Consider the following 20791-nt stretch of genomic DNA (forward strand, 5'->3'; position numbering starts at 1 on the left):
CACTGCTGCCAGCATTTATTTTCATTTTGGTAAGCTCTTTGGCCTCTTGAAGTTAAATAGCTGCTGTTGCTTTACAATGATGGCTGACTGCACAGCAACCTTGTAAACTGGGCTGTAGGCATATCCAAAATACTTTGCCTACCAACACGGTGATGGTGCGTTTTGCGTTGCTTTACTATGTTCAAATGTAATTTTTCTTTGGCGCCCATCTTGAGCTTACTGATTGCAGTAGAAGTAGCCATCAGAGTGATTAGAAGTGAAATCGTTCCAGGAGAGAGTGTGTATACTACTTTTAGACCAGCATGAATTGCAAATAAGAATTTCTTTTTCTACTTAGAAAAGGAAGAGGAGGAGGAGGAGGAAGAGGAAGAGGAAGTTACTCAGGAGGAAAAAGAAAATGTTAAATTACATGCCCTGGTCTCTGTGTTCCAATTTATCATGAAACAAAGTTACATTTGTGCTCTGATAGCTATGATGGTAAGTACTGGCAGCAAAAAAGTAATGCTGTTAATTTTACAAATAAACGTGTCTTCTCAGTGTTTTCCTGAAAGTAGTCTCATTGGTTCGTTTTCAGTAAGTGTTTGCATCAGAGTTAGAAAACATCAATATGGTGTCCGCATCATTTTAGGTCTGTTTTGTGTTACCGATGCAGAATTCCCAGGCCTGTTATAGACCTATAAATAGGGCAACACGTGGGGTTCTGGGTAAAGTATCACATTTCCAGCACTGGGAGCCCTGGGTTTTGTTTCTGTTGAATGTCAGAAAACCACTGGGACTCAGTTTTCTATTGATTACAAAGCTTCTGCATAGGCAGGCTTGTCATGCTTTTGCTCCACTCAGAAATTTGCCTACAAAATTAAAGCATTTCATAGTGATATAGTAAATATAAAAAATATAGTTCCTGTTTCATGTTGAAGCATGCATCCAGTTATTCTCTGAGAAGAAAAGATCTGTAAAGCCTGATTTCCAATATTGACAGAGAAAGGTCTCAAGGAAAATACAACTTCATGCGAAGCAAGATTTTGCTATTGTTTCACTTACGACCCTTATTTCTCTTTCTCCTGTTGTTGCTTGCTTTTAAGCCCACTTGATGCAAATACCTTGAGCTGCACTGTAGCAAGTTTTCAGCATAATTATTAGATCTTGCTCCATATTCCCAATGCAAACTTTGGTTTTACTGTTTTGGAAAGGTTTCAACTGTGATGAAATTAGCCGTAAAGCTTCTTGGCCCAATTTTGTATTAAAAAAGGTAAAACAAATTAGCTGGGCTGCTTCTTGTTTGCATAAAGTTTCAAACTTTATTTGCTGTCCTTTAACAGGAAAAGTTACTCAACTAAATAAAGCAGACTCCTTGTGCAGAATCTGGATCTGGCTTGATGCATTCTGAGACATTAGCAAGTAGTTGTTTTCATATTGACATAATGCCTCTTTTTCCTATTTTTTAAACTCAAATGCTTCATATGATCGCATTTCCTTTTTAATTCTTTTCTAGGGCCATATCTCTCAATATCAAAGGAGAAGATATATTTGAAGAGCTTTCTTGTAGTTTAATATTAAGACACTAGTAGCGTTTTTCTTAGTGATATATCCCTATTTTATATAACCCAAATTCATTTGTGAATTTATTTACGGTGTGATGTGATGCAAGTTCCACTTTCCCCATAGCCAAAGACAGCTCAGTGTAAGTTATTTTCCTATATGGGGCCAGAGAAGGATCATATTAGTGTTTTTCACATGCCCTTAAAAGAAGTAATTTCCAAGGGGGCTGAGTTAAACTGATTGAAATAGTCTTAATGTTTCATACTTTTCTATTTAAACTGAAAAGGAATCTAAAATGTTTTATTGACGGTTATACCGGCATATAGCTGAATTGAATCCTAAATCGATGACACAATATTAATAAAGTACACTTAAAACCCCAATCCTTTTCCCTGAGTGTTTAATAGAGCAGTTTTCAGTAACTGATTTCTGCAAGCTGTAGAAAACATTCGGTGAGTATTTCAGGTGATGTAACATGGTTAGTGTAGGTTAAATGTTCCTCAGGTTAGGTGTGTGCATACCATAGCTTTCCATTTTAAATTGATTCCACAAAAGCTAAACCAGTATGGAGTTAGCGTAGTTTTGTAAGTCCGTCTAAGACCTTGAATGTAGTAGCTATTAAATGTGTTCTGCTATTCCTACTCTGAATTCTTTGCTGCATTCTTTGCAAGAAGATCTTGTACGTGCAAAAGTTACTCTGTATTTAGTTTGGGGTAATGAGAAGCAATGAGTCTGCTTACAAACCCCACCAAGGTGCAACTAATGCACAAAGCAGGGTTCACACTTAGCTGTGGGCTTCTTAAGAATCCACGTTCTATACATTCTCCAAGGGGCCTATTGTAGCTGGCCCAGTAGCCAGTTAATATGGGACAGAGTCTCATCATAATGAAAATGTGTGCTAAGTAGAGAAGCATAAGGTAAGTGTGACTGGCATTATGCATCAATGTTGTCCCTGAATGTATCTGTGAACCTTTTTTTCCTCTCTTTCCTTTTTCCACAAGGCATGGAGTATCACATATCACAGCTGGTTGACTTTTGTGTTACTGATCTGGTCTTGCACATTGTGGATGATTCGGGACCGAAGGAAATACGCCATGATCAGTTCACCATTCATGGTTTTCTATGGAAATTTACTGCTAACGTTACAGTATATATGGAGTATTGAGCTCAAGAATGATGAGCTTCCTCAAGTGTCTGGTTTTTTAGAAAGAAAGGAACCTGGAGAGCTGGCATCAAAGGTAGGTGTTACAAACAGCTGAGATTTATTTATGAAACCACAAAATATATTGTGATAAAAAATTCGAATCTCTTTCGCATTTTCTGTCTTTTCTGGCATTTCTTTAAGAGTGAATCCTCAATACTGAGTATAACCATGTTCAGTAGCAGTTCTATAATAAAGCATAACTCGTTAAAAAATAGCATTCAGAAAATGGCTTCTTGCTTGTTAGGCTAATACCAAAACAAATGTTTCAGATATCTTTGTGCATTTTCATGATAATTCTGTAGAAAATTCTTAGGAGGTGGAAATTGCTCGCTTGTTTGGTCTTACAAACTGGATGCAAAACTAGATGTGATTTGATTTGTTAGATTAATACTCATGGGATGTCAGGGCTGCCTCTGAATATGATGGCAACTGGAACTGTGGTGTCATTGCAATTACCAGTACTACTCACCCCCTTATGATTTGGCACTAGCAGCAGTACAGGGCTGTGACTGAGCTTTAATTCTTTACCCTTATACCTGAAGCATCATGACTTGGGATCCATTTCAGGTCAGAAACAAGAGAGTTTGTTGACCTCAGTGCATGATAGATTTTTTTTCTTTGATGTCTTGAAAGCACTACAAAATGCATTTTGTTTGGCAGGTTTGCTTCTGGGGGAGTGCATGAGCATAAATAGGAAGTTGCTTCCTAGAGCACCCAAGAGGGGCGTCTCAGAGAGTGCATCTAGTTGGCACTGCTCCCCTTGCGCTAAGTGAATCACTTGCCTTGTGACTCCTAATTACCATTTAAGGTGATTCTGTGAGTGATTTTCCTTGTTGGCAGTGCCCTGTGGACAACCATTTCTGGGTCTTTAATGTATTTGAAAATTAGTGAGTGCTGTATTGTTTCTCTCATAAAGGTAGGGCTAATTTAGTAAGAGTGCTAAAGCTCAAAGGGGTTCAGCAAGAGAAGTTCTACAGTTTTTCTCAACAACTTTGTAAATCTCTAAGGAGTTTTAACTGTCTTAATACATCAGCACCGTTTACATTGTTTCTTATTAGCTATATCATCAAATGTCTTATCTGAAAACTCGCTGGTGTCAAGAAAGGAAACTTGCGTGTATATGATTATTTGTCCACACCCATAAAACTAATAGAAGATGCCTAGTGGGGTTTGTTAGGCTGAATATACTGCACTTTGTAAATTTCACAGAATCACAGATTGGTTGAAGCTGAAAGAGCCCTCTGGAGGTCATCTAGTCCAACTCCCCTACTTAAGTAGGGACATCTAGAGCTGATTGCCCAGGACCATGCACGGATGGCTTTTGAATATCCACAAGAATGGAGACTCTGCAACCTCCCTGGGCAACCTGTGCCAGTGCTCAGTCACCCTCACAGAAAAAAAGGGTTTCCTGTTGTTCAGAGGGAATCTTCTGTGTTTCAGTTTGTGCACATTGCCTCTTGTCCTATCACTGGGCACTACTGAAAAGAGCCTGTCTCCGTTCTCTTTCCACCCTCCCTTCAGGTATTTATAGACGTTGGATAAGATTCCCCCTGAGCTTTCTCTTCTTCAGGCTGAACAGTCCCAGCTCTCTCAGCCTTTCCTCATAGGAGCAGTGCTGCAGTCCCTTCATCCTCATGGCCATTCAACTGGACTCTCTCCCATATGTCCATGTCTCTCTTTACTGGGGCGCCAGAACGGGACACAGCACTCCAGCTGTGGCCTCACCAGTGCTGAGTAGAGGGGAAGGATCACCTCCCTTGACCTGCTGGCAACACTCCTCCTAATGCGTCCCAAGATACCATTTGCCTTCTTTTCTATAAGGGCACATTGCTGGCTTATGTTCAACTTGGTGTCCACCAGGACCTCTAGGCCTTTTCTGCCAAACTACTCTCCAGTTGATCAGTCCCCAGCATATAATAGTGCATGAACTGATTGTTCCTCTGTGGGTGCAGGACTGGGCACTTACCCTTGTTGAGCTCCATGATGTTCCTGTCCGCCCTTTTCTCCAGCCTGTCGAGGTCCCTCTGGATGGCAGCACAACCCTCCAGTGTATCAGCCACTCCTCCCTGTTTTTTATCATCAGCAAACTTGGTGAGGGTGCGCTCTGTCCCATCATCCAGATCATTAATGAAGATGTTGAACAGGACTGGATCCAGTATTGACCCCTGGAGTACATCGCTAATCACTGACCTCCAACTAAATCTTATGCCACTGATCACCACACCCTGAGATCAGCTGTTCAGCCAGCTGTCAGTACACCTCACTGTCTGCTCATCCAGCCCATACTTCATCAGCTTGTGTATGAGGATCTTATGGGAGACAGTGTCAAAACCCTTCCTGAAGTCTAGGTAAACAATAACCACTGCTCTCCTTTCGTCTACAAAGCCAGTCATTTCATTGCAGAAGTTTATCAAATTGGTCAAGCATGACTTCCCCTTGGTGAATCCACGCTGACTGTTCCTCATAATTTTCTTGTCCTTCATGTGCCTGGAAATGGTTTCCAGGATTAGCTGCTCCATCACCATAGAATCTTCGAATTGTAGAATGGTTTAGGTCAGAAAGGACCTTTAAAGATCGTCTAGGCCAACCATCCTGAGGCAGGCAGGACCATCTTTCACTAAATGATCTTGCTCAAAGCCCCATCCAACCTGACCTTGAACACTTCCAGGCATGGGACATCCACAACTTCTCTGGGCAACCTCTTCCAACGTCCCACCGCCCTCACCTTCCCAGGGATCAAGTGTCCTGTAGTTCACAGAATCACACAATGGTTTGGGTTGGAAGTGACCTTAAAGATCATCTAGTTCCAACCCCCCTGCTATGGGAAGGGACACCTCCCACCAGACCAGGCTGCTCAAAGCCTCATCCAGCCTGGCCTTGAACACTTCCAGGGATGGGGCATCCACAACTTCTCTGGGCAACCTCTTCCAACGTCCCACCGCCCTCACCTTCCCAGGGATCAAGTGTCCTGTAGTTCACAGAATCACACAATGGTTTGGGTTGGAAGTGACCTTAAAGATCATCTAGTTCCAACCCCCCTGCTATGGGAAGGGACACCTCCCATCAGACCAGGCTGCTCAAAGCCTCATCCAGCCTGGCCTTGAACACTTCCAGGGATGGGGCATCCACAACTTCCCTGGGCAACCTGTTCCAGTGCCTCACCACCCTTACAGTAAAGAATTGCTTCCTGATATCCAATCTAAATGTACCCTCCTTCGGTTTGAAGCCAGTACCCTGTGTCCTATCATAACGCTCCCTGACAAAGAGTCCCTCCCCATCCTTCCTGTAGGCCCCCTTTAGGTACTGGAAGGCCGCTATAAGGTCTCCTTGGAGCCTTCTCTTCTCCAGGCTGAACAACCCCAACTCTCTCAGCCTGTCCTCATAGCATAGGTGCTCCAGCCCTCTGATCATCTTTGTGGACCTCCGCTGGACCTGTTCCAAAAGGTTCATGTCCTTCTTGTGTTGAGGACTCCAGAGCTGAACACAGTACTCCAGGTGGGGTCACCAGAGCAGAGTAGAGGGGCAGAATCACCTCCCTCAACCTGCTGGCCACACTTCTTTTGATGCAGCCCAGGATGTGGTTGGCCTTCTGGGCTGCAAATATGCATTGCCTGCTCATGTTGAGCTTCTCATCCACCAGCACCCCCAAGTCCTTCTCAGGGCTGCTCTCAAGCCATTCTCCGCCCAACCTGTATTTGTGCCTGGGATTGCCATGACCCAGGTGCAGGACCTTGCACTTGGCCTGGTCGAACTTCATGAGGTTCGCACAGGCCCACTTCTCAAGCCTGTCAAGGTCCCTCTGGATGGCATCCCTTCCCTCCAGCATGTCGACTGTGCCACACAGCTTGGTGTCATCAGCAAAATTCCTGAGGGTGCACTCATCCCACTGTCCATGTCACTGACAAAAATGTTAAACAGCACTGGTCCCAGTACTGACCCCTGAGGAATGCCACTCGTCACTGGTTTCCACATGGACATTGAGCCATTGACTGCAACCCTTTGAGTGTGGCCATCTAGCCAGTTCCTTATCCACCAAGTGGTCCATCCATCAAATCCATGCTTTTCCAATTTAGAGACCAGGATGTCATGTGGGACAGTGTCAAACGCTTTGCATAAGTCCAGGTAGATGACGTCAGTTGCTCTCCCCTTATCTACCATTGCTGGTTCCCTGGCTTCTTCTTCTTCTTGCCCTTCTTGAATATAGGAGTGACATTTTCTTTCCTCCAGTCTTCCAGCGCTTCTTGTGGTCACCATAATCAATCAAAGATTATTGAGAGTAGCCTCTACAATGACACCAGCCAGCTCCCTCAGCACTCATGAGTATATCCCATCAGGACTCATGGGCTTATGTGTGCTCAGTTTGCTTAAGTATTCCCTGACCTGATCCTCTTCCACCAAGGATGCATCTTCCTTGCTTCAGACCTTTCCACATTGTCTGGGACCTGTGATTCCTGAAGGCCAGTCTTGCTAGCAAGGACTGAGGCAAAGAAGGCATTTGGGACTTCAGCCTTTTGCATGTCCTGTGTCACCAGGGCCCTTGCCCCTCTCAGCAGTGGGCCCACATTTTTCCTAGCCTTCCTTTTTTTGCTTATGTACTTGCAGAATCTCTTCTTGCTGCTCTTGACATGCCTCACCAGACTCAACATCAGGCCTTGACTTTTCTCACCGTGTCTCTGCATGCTCAGCCAGTGTCTCTATAGTCCTCTCAGGTTACCTGGCTCATCATCCATGCCCAGGCAGAGCTGATGCATTCCAGCTGCGGTCTCACAGAAATCACAACTCCACCTCCACATCTTCCTGGCCTGTGCTTCCTAAAGAACCTGTATCTCTCCATTGCAGCTATGCAAGCCATCACACCCTCTCTCTGTGATCCCAACAAGATTACAGCCCTGCACAGAGGTGTCTAATTCCTTGTGTTTTTTCCCTGTGCTGCATGCGTTAGTGTCCAGGCACTTCAGAGAGGCACCCAGCATGCTGATTTCCCACAAAGGATCTGCAAGGTTTCCCTATAATAGTGCATTGAAAGAATTTCCTTGCTTACATAGAAATGCTTGAGGTGACCCCACGTAAGCCCTGTTTTGTTGATTATGTGTTTCCTTTCATTCATATCACCCCAGGTGCCCCTTGTTTGTCAGCCCTGTCGTTCACTCCCTTCCAAGGCTGCTGGTAACTCTGTCCCTCCCTGTTATTCCTAGTTTAAAGCCCTTTGAATAAAGATTGAATTTAAAAAGATTGGATACTGTATTCTGCAAAGAGAGGAAAATAGAAAGAAATGTACTGTAATTCTTTCTGCATAGTTTTCTGCATGCTATGTGTTTCCTGGTCTGAAAAAGAAATAAAATGGATACTGTAAAAGGTGGACTAAAAGCATTTCTTTGATCTGCAGTCCTTCAAGACTTCTCATAGAGCCAGCTCTGGCTCTGGAAACACCAAAGAGAACAAGGTGTAAATGCAGCAGGGAGATGGAGCTAATCACTGCAGAACAAATCCGTGTTTTACAATATCAGTGGTTTGTGTTGCAAAAGCCAGAGCTCCAGGAGGTATCAGGAGAAGCTGTGACAATTCACACAGGCAGACAGTCTTCTGCTGCAGCTCAGTGTTAGACACAGAGTCAGTGAAAACAGCTGTCGCTAGCCTGGGGCGTCTCCTTTCCCCCATGAAGTACTTGCACGTTAGATGAAAACCAGGAGAGCTCTTTACGTTCTACTACTGGCCTTGTCATTCTATTGTATGCAAAATACTTGGCTCTTACATGTTTCCTATTTAAGATTTTATTCTTCGAGCCTATAAAGTACTGAAATAACCCTTGTTCTGCACCACCGAAGTTGGTGGAAACTTTGCAGAATGTAAACATAAAATCAAGTGTGTGATCATGCTGTTTTCTGAATTTTGTCCATCTCTCAGTATTGCAAGCTGTTGAATTTAGCTTTTTGCAAAACACAGAAATGCATTCTTCGTTAAAGGGATTTATTTATTTCTAAGGTATGCTGCTGTTATGGAATTATCATCTCTTAACGGTCTTTAAAGAATTAAGAGCCATCTCAAATCTTGTAACTGCTCCAAATGCAAGGCACATTCAGTTGACCGTGTCTTTTGTAACTTAAAGACATACAAAGAAATTATTCATTTTTAAATTAATTATGTTTAAGCACCTGGAGTACCAAATCATAGAATCATAGGATCATAGAATCTTCATGGTTGGAAAGGACCTTTGAGATCATCGAGTCCAACCATACACACACAAAAAAACCCCAAACCCCTACCTCCTAAATCAAAAGACTTGGGATATATACCAAACCCTAACAATGACAATACACTCACCTGCCTGTGCTTCTTCCCTGCAAAAAGGGAAAAATTAACAAAAATGGACAGACGAAAGTTGTATGAATTGATATATAATGAGAAGATCCTTGAAAACTGAACATAATGGAGAATGGAACTATATAGCTAAATACCTTTAAGAAAAGATGCAGAGTGAGAAGTTACTACTCAATGGAAAAGTGCAAATGAAATAAAGTTGGTTTTAATGCAGGACATTTCCTAAATAACTTAACTTCCACAAAGATGCACTTTGACATTGGTGCCATCATTGCCATTTTCTGATGGACAGAGAAAACAAAGGCATGCAAAATTTATGAAAACATATATTTGTATTATCAGGATGTAGGATATGCAATTAGTCTGTTGGTTTTGTTCTGATTTTTGTTTGCAGATTCTTTTCACAATTACTTTCTGGCTACTGCTTAGGCAGCACCTCACTGAACAAAAAGCACTTCAGCTAAAAGAAGCTACTTTATCTGAGGTCAAAGTTGGAGATGAAGAAAGTGAAGAAAAAGGTAAAGCCATGTCTGATTCAGTCCTTCAGTCACGATAAAAGTTCCAGTTACTGCATTTCTGTAATGCTGAAAGCAATTAGCAAGATACCTGTTTTAGCTAAGGAAGACTACAAAATCTATGTACAACTATCTTTCTGGGTATAAAAATAAAGCACTTTTGAACTTCAGAAATGCAAATAAAATGAGAATTCTCTTTACTGTTGAACTGCAAATAAATGGAAGATAATTAATATGACTCATTTGAGAAATGTCATGGAACTTCCAAATAATCAGTTTACTCCTGTGTCCCAACTCAAATGAGCAGATTAATTGCTGTAGGAGTTTAACCACAGGAGAAGAGTTTACATAGGAAAAGTCAGTTGCTAAATTCCTTGGAGTTTGTGTTTGCAGGTAAACAATTCTACAAAACCAGAAGTTATACTAGTAACTTTGATGGGAAAATAAGCGTGTATATTTTCAGTGCAGGGGCTCATGCAATCAGAAGCATACCTGAGAGGAAAGTTTACTGCTACAGTTTCAGCTCATCTAACAGCTCAGTGGCCTGTTCTGTCTTTTGCTACCGGGCACGTGTTCCTCTAAACCGTTCTTGTTCTATTCTGTCTCTCTGGATGTTGATCTGAACAAGTTCAACTCCCTGAAATGGCAGAAAGCCAGCCCGGGAAGCAGTGATGTAGCGCTCTGTTTGAGTTTGTCTCAGTAAAACGTCTGATCAGTGTCAGAGCTGGACACTGCAAGGATTTGCAAGGCAAGAGTGAGGAAGGAGTCTGAGAAGACCGATGGTGACTGGGACAAAGGGAGTGGGCAAGCCTTTTGGTGGTGAAGTCTTGATATTGTTCTCAAAGTGAAGAAAAGCATTACAGCTACATGCTCTGAGTTTGACGTGCCCTGCTCTCTAGATACTTGCTTATGTGTACTTGCTACTGGGGGAGCACTTATCCTGCCCTCCACAAGTCTCACAAGGTTAATAACTGTGGGATCCTGACCTCTTCATAGGGCAAAAGCAGCTTGTCTTTTCTGCAGTGGCTCAGGTACAGCAGAAGAAGCTGTTTCTTTGAAGAACAGGAGTGTAATAGGGCAGCATTTGTATTTTTTTAAGCTTTTTTGGTTTTATGTTAGTGTTTTCTCTTGCTTGTGGTTTTCGGAGGTAACCACAATATTCTCTAAAGGACGAAACTCAAGATGAGAGGTTCAAACTCAAGATGAGAGTTTAAACTTTAAACTCAAGATGAGAGGTTTCTGGTGGTGCTGGTGGTTTCTTTGTTTTCCGGTTTAAAAGGTTTCTTGCCTGGGAGTATAGGTTTTGCCATGGCAAGTGTTTTGACTGTTATCCATTATACAGCCCTTAGGCTCTAAATTTCCAGTACAGCTGCCTGAATTTCAAAGTGAAGACGGGTGTCTGGTAAGGACGTATAGCTATGCACCGCATGGCTCCAGGAGCAGGTTGAAGCTCATATGAAGTTAAAACTCTTTCCCCTGCTCTGGAGGCATGTAGTTCAGAAATACAGTCTCTTGTGAATATTGTGGTTTGAGTTTCTGTGTTGTGTGCAGAGATTTTACTTTCCTCCCATTTCAATTCTTACTAAAAGTCCACAAAACAGAGGCCAAATGTGACTCTGTATTTGCAGATGAGGAGTTGCAAGAGGGAGAAGTGGCTGAAGAACAGGAAGAGGAGAAGGAGGAGGAGGAAGAGGAAGAGGATGATGAGGATGAACAGGATATTATGAAAGTTCTGGGGAAGCTGGTGATGGCTATGTTCATCAAGTACTGGATTTACGTCTGTGGGGGCATGTTCTTCTTTGTCAGCTTTGAGGGTAGAATTGTCATGTACAAAATCATCTATATGGTACTGTTCCTCTTCTGTGTGGCCCTCTATCAGGTAAGTGAGAACTGTGTTAACTAAATTTTGTTCTTGAATACAATGGTTCATACCTTTAACTTGACAGTAAAGTAGCTCCAAACAGAATTCATAAGCAGTGTGCCTGTTCTTTAGTTAGATACAAGATAATAAAATCATTTGAAGGGGTTAAGACTGATTTTCCTTTGGCTTTTGATTATAGTGACAGGCAAGGTGCACATAAATTAGATGCAGACAATACACACGTCTGCTCTGGGACTCCACCCCACATCACCGCAAGCTTTGTAACTTGTGTGGGAAAATTCTGTGCCTCTGCATGTCCTATGTAGTCACCAGATTTTGTGACAACTGGTCCACACAGCTTCCACACCCCAATGCGTATGGAGTCCCCTTCCTCCTTGACTATCGTTACCTAATGGTGATGAAACTGAGTGACCGAAGCTGTCCCTGGCCTTTATGTCTGTGGCCGTGTCCCAACAGACATTTTTACACAGAAGTCCATACTTGAGTGCATGTGTATCAGGAGTAAAAACTGTATCTCAAAGAACTGTGGCTGCTGTTGAGTAAGTGTTATTTACTTCAGGCCAGCTAGGAAAAATAGTATTCTTAGTCTTTGCCAGTACGGTGTTGTCAGTATTTTTGTCAGTGTCTTTGCCTTCAGCTTGTTTCAACATCTTTAGTGTGTGATTTTCAGGTGCACTATGAATGGTGGAGAAAGATTTTAAAATACTTCTGGATGTCAGTGGTTGTTTACACGATGTTGGTGCTTATCTTCATCTATACATACCAGTTTGAGTCATTCCCTGGGTTGTGGAAGAACATGACAGGCTTGGATGAAAACAAGTAAGTGTTTTCAATTAATTTCATTTTTTCTTTGGATTCTTGAATTCCGTGTGGTGGAATGCTCTAAGAGCAGTCTTCCTTCTTGTTTGGGAAAACATCATGAGACCATCCCCAGGCACAGCTGACTTGGCTCAGCTCTGAAGCCATAGGTTTACTGATCTAACAATAGAGGTGAGCAAAGGCATGAGAGGTGCTCAAAGAATCATATTTCATCTGCTGCCAAGGCCTTGTCACTGCTCCTGTTCCCAATACAGTGCTAGTACTCCTCTCTACCTCTGACCATAGAAGCCAGATCTGGGAAGAGATTAAGGGTAGATTTGCAAGATGTCTGGGGCTGGTGGACATACCTTCCTGCTAATAAGGGGGGCTGTGTTTCTTCCTCCTCGTGATGTGTTGGGCGTTTCTTGACAGGAGCTTACATGAGAGAGTATTTGCAATATGAGCGGATCTCCAGTGCAGGACTTTCAGTCAGAGCCAGCTCATCTGGTTCAAGAGATTTATGGCAGGGTTGGTTCATTTGACTGTACATTTACAGTAGCTCTCTGCATTACCGAGTCCAAATGCAAGATATTTCCATTGTAAAAACTGCTGATTTAGAAGAATTTTCAAAATTAAACCCACATAACTAGTACCAGCGCCTTATTTCCTATTGCAAATGATTTGTAATAATGTTTCATGGCAAGAAAAAGGTTTTCGTGTGAAAAGGTGGCTTAGCAGCTTACTTTTTTTTTTTCAGACTAGCGGACCTTGGCTTAAAACAGTTTTCTGTGGCTGAGCTTTTCACACGCATCTTTATCCCCACCTCCTTCCTACTGGCGTGTATCTTACACCTTCACTATTTCCATGACCGGTTTCTCCAGCTCACTGATTTAAAAGCTGTAACCAGCAAACAGGACAACACTATATACAGGTAAAGAAACAAACTAAATGGAGCTATTGATTATCTGTATGAAAATGCTGTTTCTGACTGTCTTGAAATGCTCACTTTTCATTAAATGTTATTTTCCTTTGCTATGAGTACCTGGCTTTAAAAGAAGGTGCTCAGTATCCAGCACCCTGCTAAATAAACGACAACCAAAGTACTTTTGTATTCTCCCACTTTCCCCTACACACTGAAGTGTTTCATTTTGGGGTACATTTTCAAAGGTACTAATGGTATTTATGTATTTATCTCATTGGCTTTGACCTTTAATGGGAGGTAGATGCTTAATTTCTGTATGTGCCTTTTTGTAAGTCCTGTCAATAGTAGGAAATTTGGCTTTTAATTTAGGTCACTTATGTTTTTCAATGTCCGTTTTGAGGGCCAAACGAAGATTAGGAGATCTTTGGCAAATGAACTTCAGAAATGGAAAAATCCTAAACATGTGGTCACTTTTCAAAGTACTGACCCTTGGCTGTGCTAGGTCTTTGAGACATTTTGCAATCTCATCAAGAAGTTCATTAGCATTTTTTCACAATTCTGGAACCTCACTTTTCCTGTGTTTGACTCTTCCATATTCTCCTCCATAAAAGCACATCCGGCCTAGGATTCTGTTCCAGGAGTATAAGAGAGAAATGGTTTAATAGTACATAGTGTCATATTATGTGATGACATTTACTCGAATTCTTTGAGGAAACTAATCCATTTAGACAGTATTTCTAGAGTGTTTGCCTGTCCCAATGATAAGTGTAACTCAACTGTACTTCTTTGAATGGGGACTAGCTGCATAACATCACATACACCACAGTGTGTTGAGGAATAACGACAGTTTATCTTAACAGAGAATTTTCCTTTAGGACTTGCTAGATTTACAAAAGCGTTTCAGATATTTTTCATGCATTCAATTTAATATGAAGCTAGTTTACAGTGTATGGTACAAGTATGTTTGTGTTCCCTATGATCAGTGCATAAGAATAAGCTCTACATTTATAGAATGCTTCCAGTTTCTGTATTTCCTAACACTGTTGTGGGGTTTTTTAAACCTACATTTTTTTAATGGCTGTTTGCATAATACCTTTTCCTTTGTCTTTTCTTGAATTGCTAAATGTGGTGGTAGATTCAAGGGCCCTTTGAAATGGCCTGTGAGCAGACTTCTTGTGCAGCAGCAAGTGCACGTTAACATCTCTGAAGCGGGCAGCCAAGCCCTGAAACCGGAGCCCTGATAGGTGTCTGAGCTGAAATGGGGGTTTTTCCTGGGTTTGCAGTTGTCCTGAGTAATGTACAAACAGCTTCCACCTCCCTCCTAGTGCGATCTAGTAAGCACAAAATTGAAAAAAAAACCCCAGACTCTGAGGCACTCCCAGGATTTAAGTGGGTTCACAGTACAGTACCCTCTGCCTGTGAAACCACTACTTCCACATCTTTCTATTATACATCAAAGATACCAAAATACTACACAGGTCTCCAAAGGTTATCATGCAGAGAATCACTGTATCTAAAGCCACATCATTCCCAAAGGGTGGAACCACTGATACTTACGACACAAAATCTTTTCAGTGTCTTGAGAGCAAAATATTTTGCCAGGAGTAAGTAGCCTGGAGGTACAGTGCTGAAAGTAGACATTAGTTGTCACATCAGACTTTTTACTGAAGTAAAGTGGCAGGTGAAGAGGATCATGTGATATCATTAGCTTTTTTGTCTTGATACTACAATGCTATTTTTTCAGTGAAAATGTGTACTAGGTTGTATTGAGCTGTCAGATAAGTAGCTAGATATTTTTAACTCTTAAATGTAGCATATATGCTACAGTTGCCATTTTGCAGTGTTTCAAAATCACAGTTATCACATATATCATTTGTTCCTCAGAAACTTTCACGAATCTGTCCAATATCCAAATCAGAACACTTTTTTCTGCTTTGTACTACCATTAACACTGCCTGATGTGTGAAGATCCAGGTGTTTCTTCCCTTGATGCAGTAAATCATCACTGAGCATCAGCCGACTTCGTAGTTCAAAGCTCAGCTGATATTTGTACTGATGGTGCATAAAGCTGGGTAAGAAGTAGCACAACAACCAGCTTCAGCTTAACAGTAATGCTAGCAATAGAAATAAGTTGCAGGAACAATTAAAACACAAATTAGACTCATACGTATATGTGCAGTTTTCTTACAAAGCCACTAAAACTTAATTTACTTTGAAAACACTGGCAATCAACAGCTAGTTTACCTTTCCAAACTGCTTTTATGCTGCTTCTTTTGCAACAAACAAAAAATTTTAGATAAGGAAACTGAACCTTAATTTTGACTAAGCAGACAGAACTCAATCCTTTTAATTGCAAACTTGTTAAAACAGCCGGAGCAAGTGAGAGCTCATCATGAAAGTTAAAGGGAAAGCAGCTCCAGTTCCTCCATCTGGCATTGAACTACCATGTGTGATTATGGTATTATGTTTGTGTCTAACTGAAGAGTCCTGTTAAAGTTGCTGAGACTGTTCATGTATTAAGATGCTGCTTCACAAGAGCAAAGTTTGCAGAGAGAGTTCAAGAGTAAGGCTCTGACAGCTGCAAATAGAGGGGACAAAAACTGGCGCACTGTAAGTGGCAGAGCGAGGCACTTCTCACTATTTATAAAGGTGATTTATAAAGGTAAATTTTACACCTGCCAGAGAAAGAAAAGCCCTCTGATTGGGACTTCCCAAGCCCACTTCCTTGCTGCGCCATGAATTATGATATGGCAGAGATAAAGGCTGTGAGACAGATAATTTCTATGGTAAGGTGCTCCATTATAATCACCTTCGAATAAAAAAAAGAAGCAAAGTAGCTCTTTTTAAAAATATGCAGAATATTCTGTGGCTTACTTGAGATAAAGCAGTAGGGGTTGTTCTCACATTTTGGGGTCTATGAGAAGAACCTGCAGTTCTAACTGAAGTTGCACGCTGTCTAAACGTTGAAGTACTACATTTATCAGCTTCCTAGACTTTTCACTGCATGGTGTGTGTTAAGCTTTCAAATTGTGCTTTGTTATGACAATGTGTCTCTCTTGGTAGACAGGAGAGTGCGTTTGTTCCTATTTAATGGTTTCCTTTTCTCTCTCTCTAATTCATTTCCCATTTTCATCTCATGCATTCTTGTGCTTTCATCTCCCACCTCATAGCCATGCCAAAGTCAATGGCCGTGTATATCTAATAATTAATAGGTGGGTACTTCAATTCTTCCTTTCCTTTAAAACAAATATACCTTAACTTTTTTTGTTGCTTCTTAATTGCCTTAAAACAATGTTCTTGCTGCACAGTACTGTGAAGTAAGCAGGCAGAGAATGTTGTTCAGGTATGGTAGTCTCCTAAAGCTGGTGAAGCAGTTAATACATCTCTCCTGCATATGTATACATTGTGAGTTCATCTCCCAGATGGGAATTCTTCTCTTAAACTTTGCCCATGCCTCAATACAGGAATAATTGGTGCTATTTGTAATTGGCTGCAGACAACAGACTTGGTTGAGGAGGCTCGTTTCTCTACCCTTTATTTGTGCATGGAAAGATGCATGCTTGCATGTGCACACATACAGACAGGCACACAGACACACATCCCTGTCTTCCCCACAAGCACCTAAGAAAGGGCGTTTGAGGGCCAGGTCAATTAAATTTGCAGTATGTATTATGAGTTTGTACAGACTGAGATTTCTTGACTCAGAGACCAAAGTGGAACATGCAGTACACTGAAACCACTGCATGCTAAGGATATTAATTCATAGGCTGAGTTGGGTGCTGCAGTGTCCAAACTACAAAAGACTATATTGCCATCATCATCATCCCTTTATAAATGTCATCTTGAAAACATTTCCATAAATTAGATTTCTTTCAAAATATTTGACTGGAGTAAATGTGGGCTTTTGTTTAATCATCTCCGAGAATAGAAGGACTTCTGAGTTTGTTGTCGCTACTGAACATAAACAGAAAAGCCAAGAAAACTCCTTGTTTAGATATTTGTGACTACCTGCTCTAACAAGAACTTAATTTATATGTCATGTTCACACTCCTTTTTCAAATGTCATCACATAGTTTAGGCCAGGGTTCTTAAAAGTTCACCAGAGCTGGAAACACGGTCTGTAGGAAGCCCATGCGTCAGGGAACAGCGAGGGCAGGCAGCTCGGCGAGGGCAGGCAGGCCAAGAGCTGAGGTGCACGGCCAGGAGGCAAGGCTGGGCTCTCTCCCATGGGGAGTCAGGAACGGGAACCATCAACTGAAGGTGAGGATCCAGTCTACAGATGGTAACCAGGGTCAGCCACAGCCATAGAGCTCCCAGCAAGTCCATGGAGGTGAGCTAGATGGGAGGTGAAGGCAGGGAATCAGTCTGTGCGTCGGGCTTTGTGCCAGGGAGGCATGGGAGCCAGCACACACACATCTGCGATGCAGCTGCAATGTAGGGCCAAGAGCCTCAGGGTGAAAGCAGCTCCCAAAGGAAGGAGAGGGATCCCTTGCCCCAAGGCTTCCTGGCTTGCATATACCCCATCACACATCAGTGTGGCCTTGGATGCAGGCAACAAAGCCCCCTGTGAGGGCAGGGGAAACGCTCAGGGCCCTGCCTATAGAGGTATGGCACTGTGTGCTTGCTTTGAATCTTGCACGCCAAATATTCAGGAGATGGGTCACTGATGTTCTCCAGAGCAGAAAGCGTTCTGTTATTAAGGCTGTGCATGACAGGTATTCTAAGAAATTGTTTTAGCCAGAAGGGTTCAAGCAATTCATAAACTGCAAAAAAAATATCAAAGGATAAAGAGGCTTCATAATGCATCCAGTAAGTTGTTATTAATGAATCTTCTGCTCTAGCAAATTACAAATAGATGAAAATACTAGGAGTCCAGCAAGGACATGGGGCATGTGCCTGATTTTAGTGCCTCTGAAATTGCTTGGATGCCTAAAACTAGATCTGCTAGTATACTTCTTGTTATTGATACCCTGTTTAATGAATTTGGGGATAGGAACTGCTCTCAGTTAAAAGTATTAGTGGCTGTACCTTCAAGGCTTGTTGTCTGTATTATTATGTAGTTGTTCCTCTTCCTACATACCAGACACACTACCTTTCTGTTATTTCTGATAGTGTCCCACCAGTATGTGCTTTCCAACTTGAAGTTACACCTGACGAGCTGGGAAGCCTGTATGGGTAGCCTGTCTTAGATATTTTAAACTGGTGCGGTTTTTAGATCCTAATATCTAAATGTTGTCTGTTACATGATATGTGATCTGTAGTATAAGAAAAAAAAAAAAAGAGGGACAAACACCATAGCAATAAATGAGGAGTCTGAGAAGAAAGATTCCTAGTAGACTAACTTTTTAAATAGTGGGCAGGGCTTTTTATGAAGCCTTGGTTCTCCTGAGCATGTGGTCCCGTGCTCGAGCCTACGGATGCCAGTAGAACTAAGCACTGACATACTGAAAACTAAGCTCATACCGAGACTTTTTCAGGTATATATATTGCATGCACCCATCTTTATAACCCCATCACCTTCTGGATCTCCCAGATATGAATGGGAGTTATATGAATAAGAGAAAGATGAGTCCTCTCATACAAAATCTTACAGGGTTACTGTGTTTCTGTTCAATTTATACTGAGGTAAGTCAGTAAGTCCTCAATTTACACCAGCATGAATGTAGGTTTTTCCGTTATAAAAGTCAGCTGGGAAGATACCTCATTAAAATCAATGCAATTGCAAAATTGCATTTGCAAATTGCAAAACCTGTCTGATTGTATGGATACTTTCATTGCATCGGGCATTGCCTTTTAAATGGACTCTGAAGATTTATTGTAACCGAGAATCTCCATAACATTTGAAGTGAACTGAAGATTCATTCTCTCTTCTTTAGACATGACCCTCCTCTTGGTACATCATTAGAGTTTTAGGTAGATGTGCAAAGTTAAATTATGTCATTTTAGGCAACATTATTGTTTAGTCATTTTACAGAGATTTTAATAGCCTTTTAGTATATAGACCAGCTTAAATATGAAAATAAAGTGTATCAGACAAAAAGTCCTATTTTCAGTAGCCAAAGTTACTCAATATATTGTTGAGTATAAGAGATTTTCAGGTTATTTAACACTCAGGTTCATTGTCCAATCCACGGTGAAGGATTTTAGTAGTCATTGTCATGATTGTATTTATTCAGTGAGATTATCTGGTGCTTGGCTGTCTTGTTAAACTTCTGCTTTTAAACTGTCTTTTCTGCTTTTTGGTAATTGGTATGGTATTTCTACTTCAGAATTGTTTAGAAAAATTTCTGTAGTTTTTCCCACCAATTTGAGCCACCAAAGTTTCCATCTTGAAGAAACTGCAACTCCCAAATATATGAAAAATAATTATGCTTGTTTGATTTTCTCATTAACTGATTCTACCCTTATTTTTTAATGATCAGATTGATAAACTAGATTTTTAGTTTCTTGAACTGTAAAAATCCTAGTTAAAATTGGCAGAATTTCCTGTCTAAATGGTAGTATGCCAGAATTTCACATAATGAAAAATAAATCCCTGAGGTGGTACTGTAGCATATTGAAGTTACTTGCACTAGTCCTAAAACAGTCTAACAGATGCCTGAAAGTGTGCGGAATGTAGTAATTTCAATAGCATAACTAAACATTTAGTGACCTGATCATATAGATATGCACTTGACAAAGGGAGAATTTATTGCAAGGGGTCGTATTCAAAGGGACTGCTTGTGGCAGTAAGAGCTGTGCTCAGCAAAGCACATAGGGTCAGAGAATTAGGAAAAATGGATTTTCTGCAAATATGGGAGGTGAGTCCCAAAAGCACAGCTGGGAAAAAAAAAAAAGAAAACATCTGAAACCATAAGCAAATGTCTCTTTTTTCAGTAAAAGAAGATACATACTGAATAAATCTCAGAAAGAAATGGCACCGTGGCAATAGAGAAATACCATTTCTGTGTTAAATCAGTTGCATCCCAGTTTTGGTAGTCTGAAAACCATTAATAGATTTAGTAAGAGACAGTTAGAAATCTAAGAAAAATTCTCAGTGGCATGTAGAAAAGAGAGAGAATGAATGGCACTATCAAAGACAGACATGATAAAATACACTGAAGCCACAGCCATGGAATTTTTTCTTTCATTTGTTCCCAAACTTATAGCTGTAAGAAAATTTGCAAATTCCTTGGCTTCCCAGCTGCATCTTTCAATTGGAAGAAAGTGGAAATGTGTTTACAGTAATCAGTCAGATACTCACGACAATTCAGCTGCATTACTGACAGCATGGTACAGCACTGACCATGTTTAGCGCTGCTGTAAATAGGTTGCCCCCTTTCCATCTGTGCTGCCATTCCATGTTTCTTTGTAGAAGCGCCCTGTGAATGTCATGATGGCATGCTCTTGGCATCAGAAGGCTTCTGCAGATGGAGCAGGAGAATGCTTTATGACTTGTGATGTAGCATGATATATTTGTTGGTGACCTTCTTCTGTAACCCCTCTGTTCTCATCTCCCTTTTCTTTCTGTTCCAATTACTTTGAGCAGCCTCAAGAAAAAAATACCAAACCACCAAAATGAGTAAGTCCCCTATGAAGTCATGAAATGTTTCCTCTTAAACAATGTCATTTCA

At 41.3% G+C, this 20791-nt stretch overlaps 1 protein-coding gene across 2 annotated transcripts in view; it reads left to right on the forward strand.

The window, feature by feature from the left end:
- PIEZO2 (piezo type mechanosensitive ion channel component 2) overlaps nt 1-20791 on the forward strand; it is a 320283-nt gene that overhangs the window by 222892 nt on the left and 76600 nt on the right. For both annotated transcript variants that reach the window (XM_063326530.1, XM_063326531.1), the window contains exons 12-19: nt 338-477; nt 2541-2777; nt 9456-9579; nt 11205-11455; nt 12129-12277; nt 13014-13187; nt 16349-16390; nt 20707-20739. In XM_063326530.1, coding sequence (XP_063182600.1) covers nt 338-477; nt 2541-2777; nt 9456-9579; nt 11205-11455; nt 12129-12277; nt 13014-13187; nt 16349-16390; nt 20707-20739 — 1150 coding nt within the window. The remainder of the gene's footprint in view (nt 1-337; nt 478-2540; nt 2778-9455; nt 9580-11204; nt 11456-12128; nt 12278-13013; nt 13188-16348; nt 16391-20706; nt 20740-20791) is intronic.

Source organism: Chroicocephalus ridibundus, chromosome 2 (assembly GCF_963924245.1).
Source record: "Chroicocephalus ridibundus chromosome 2, bChrRid1.1, whole genome shotgun sequence".
NCBI lineage: Eukaryota > Metazoa > Chordata > Aves > Charadriiformes > Laridae > Chroicocephalus > Chroicocephalus ridibundus.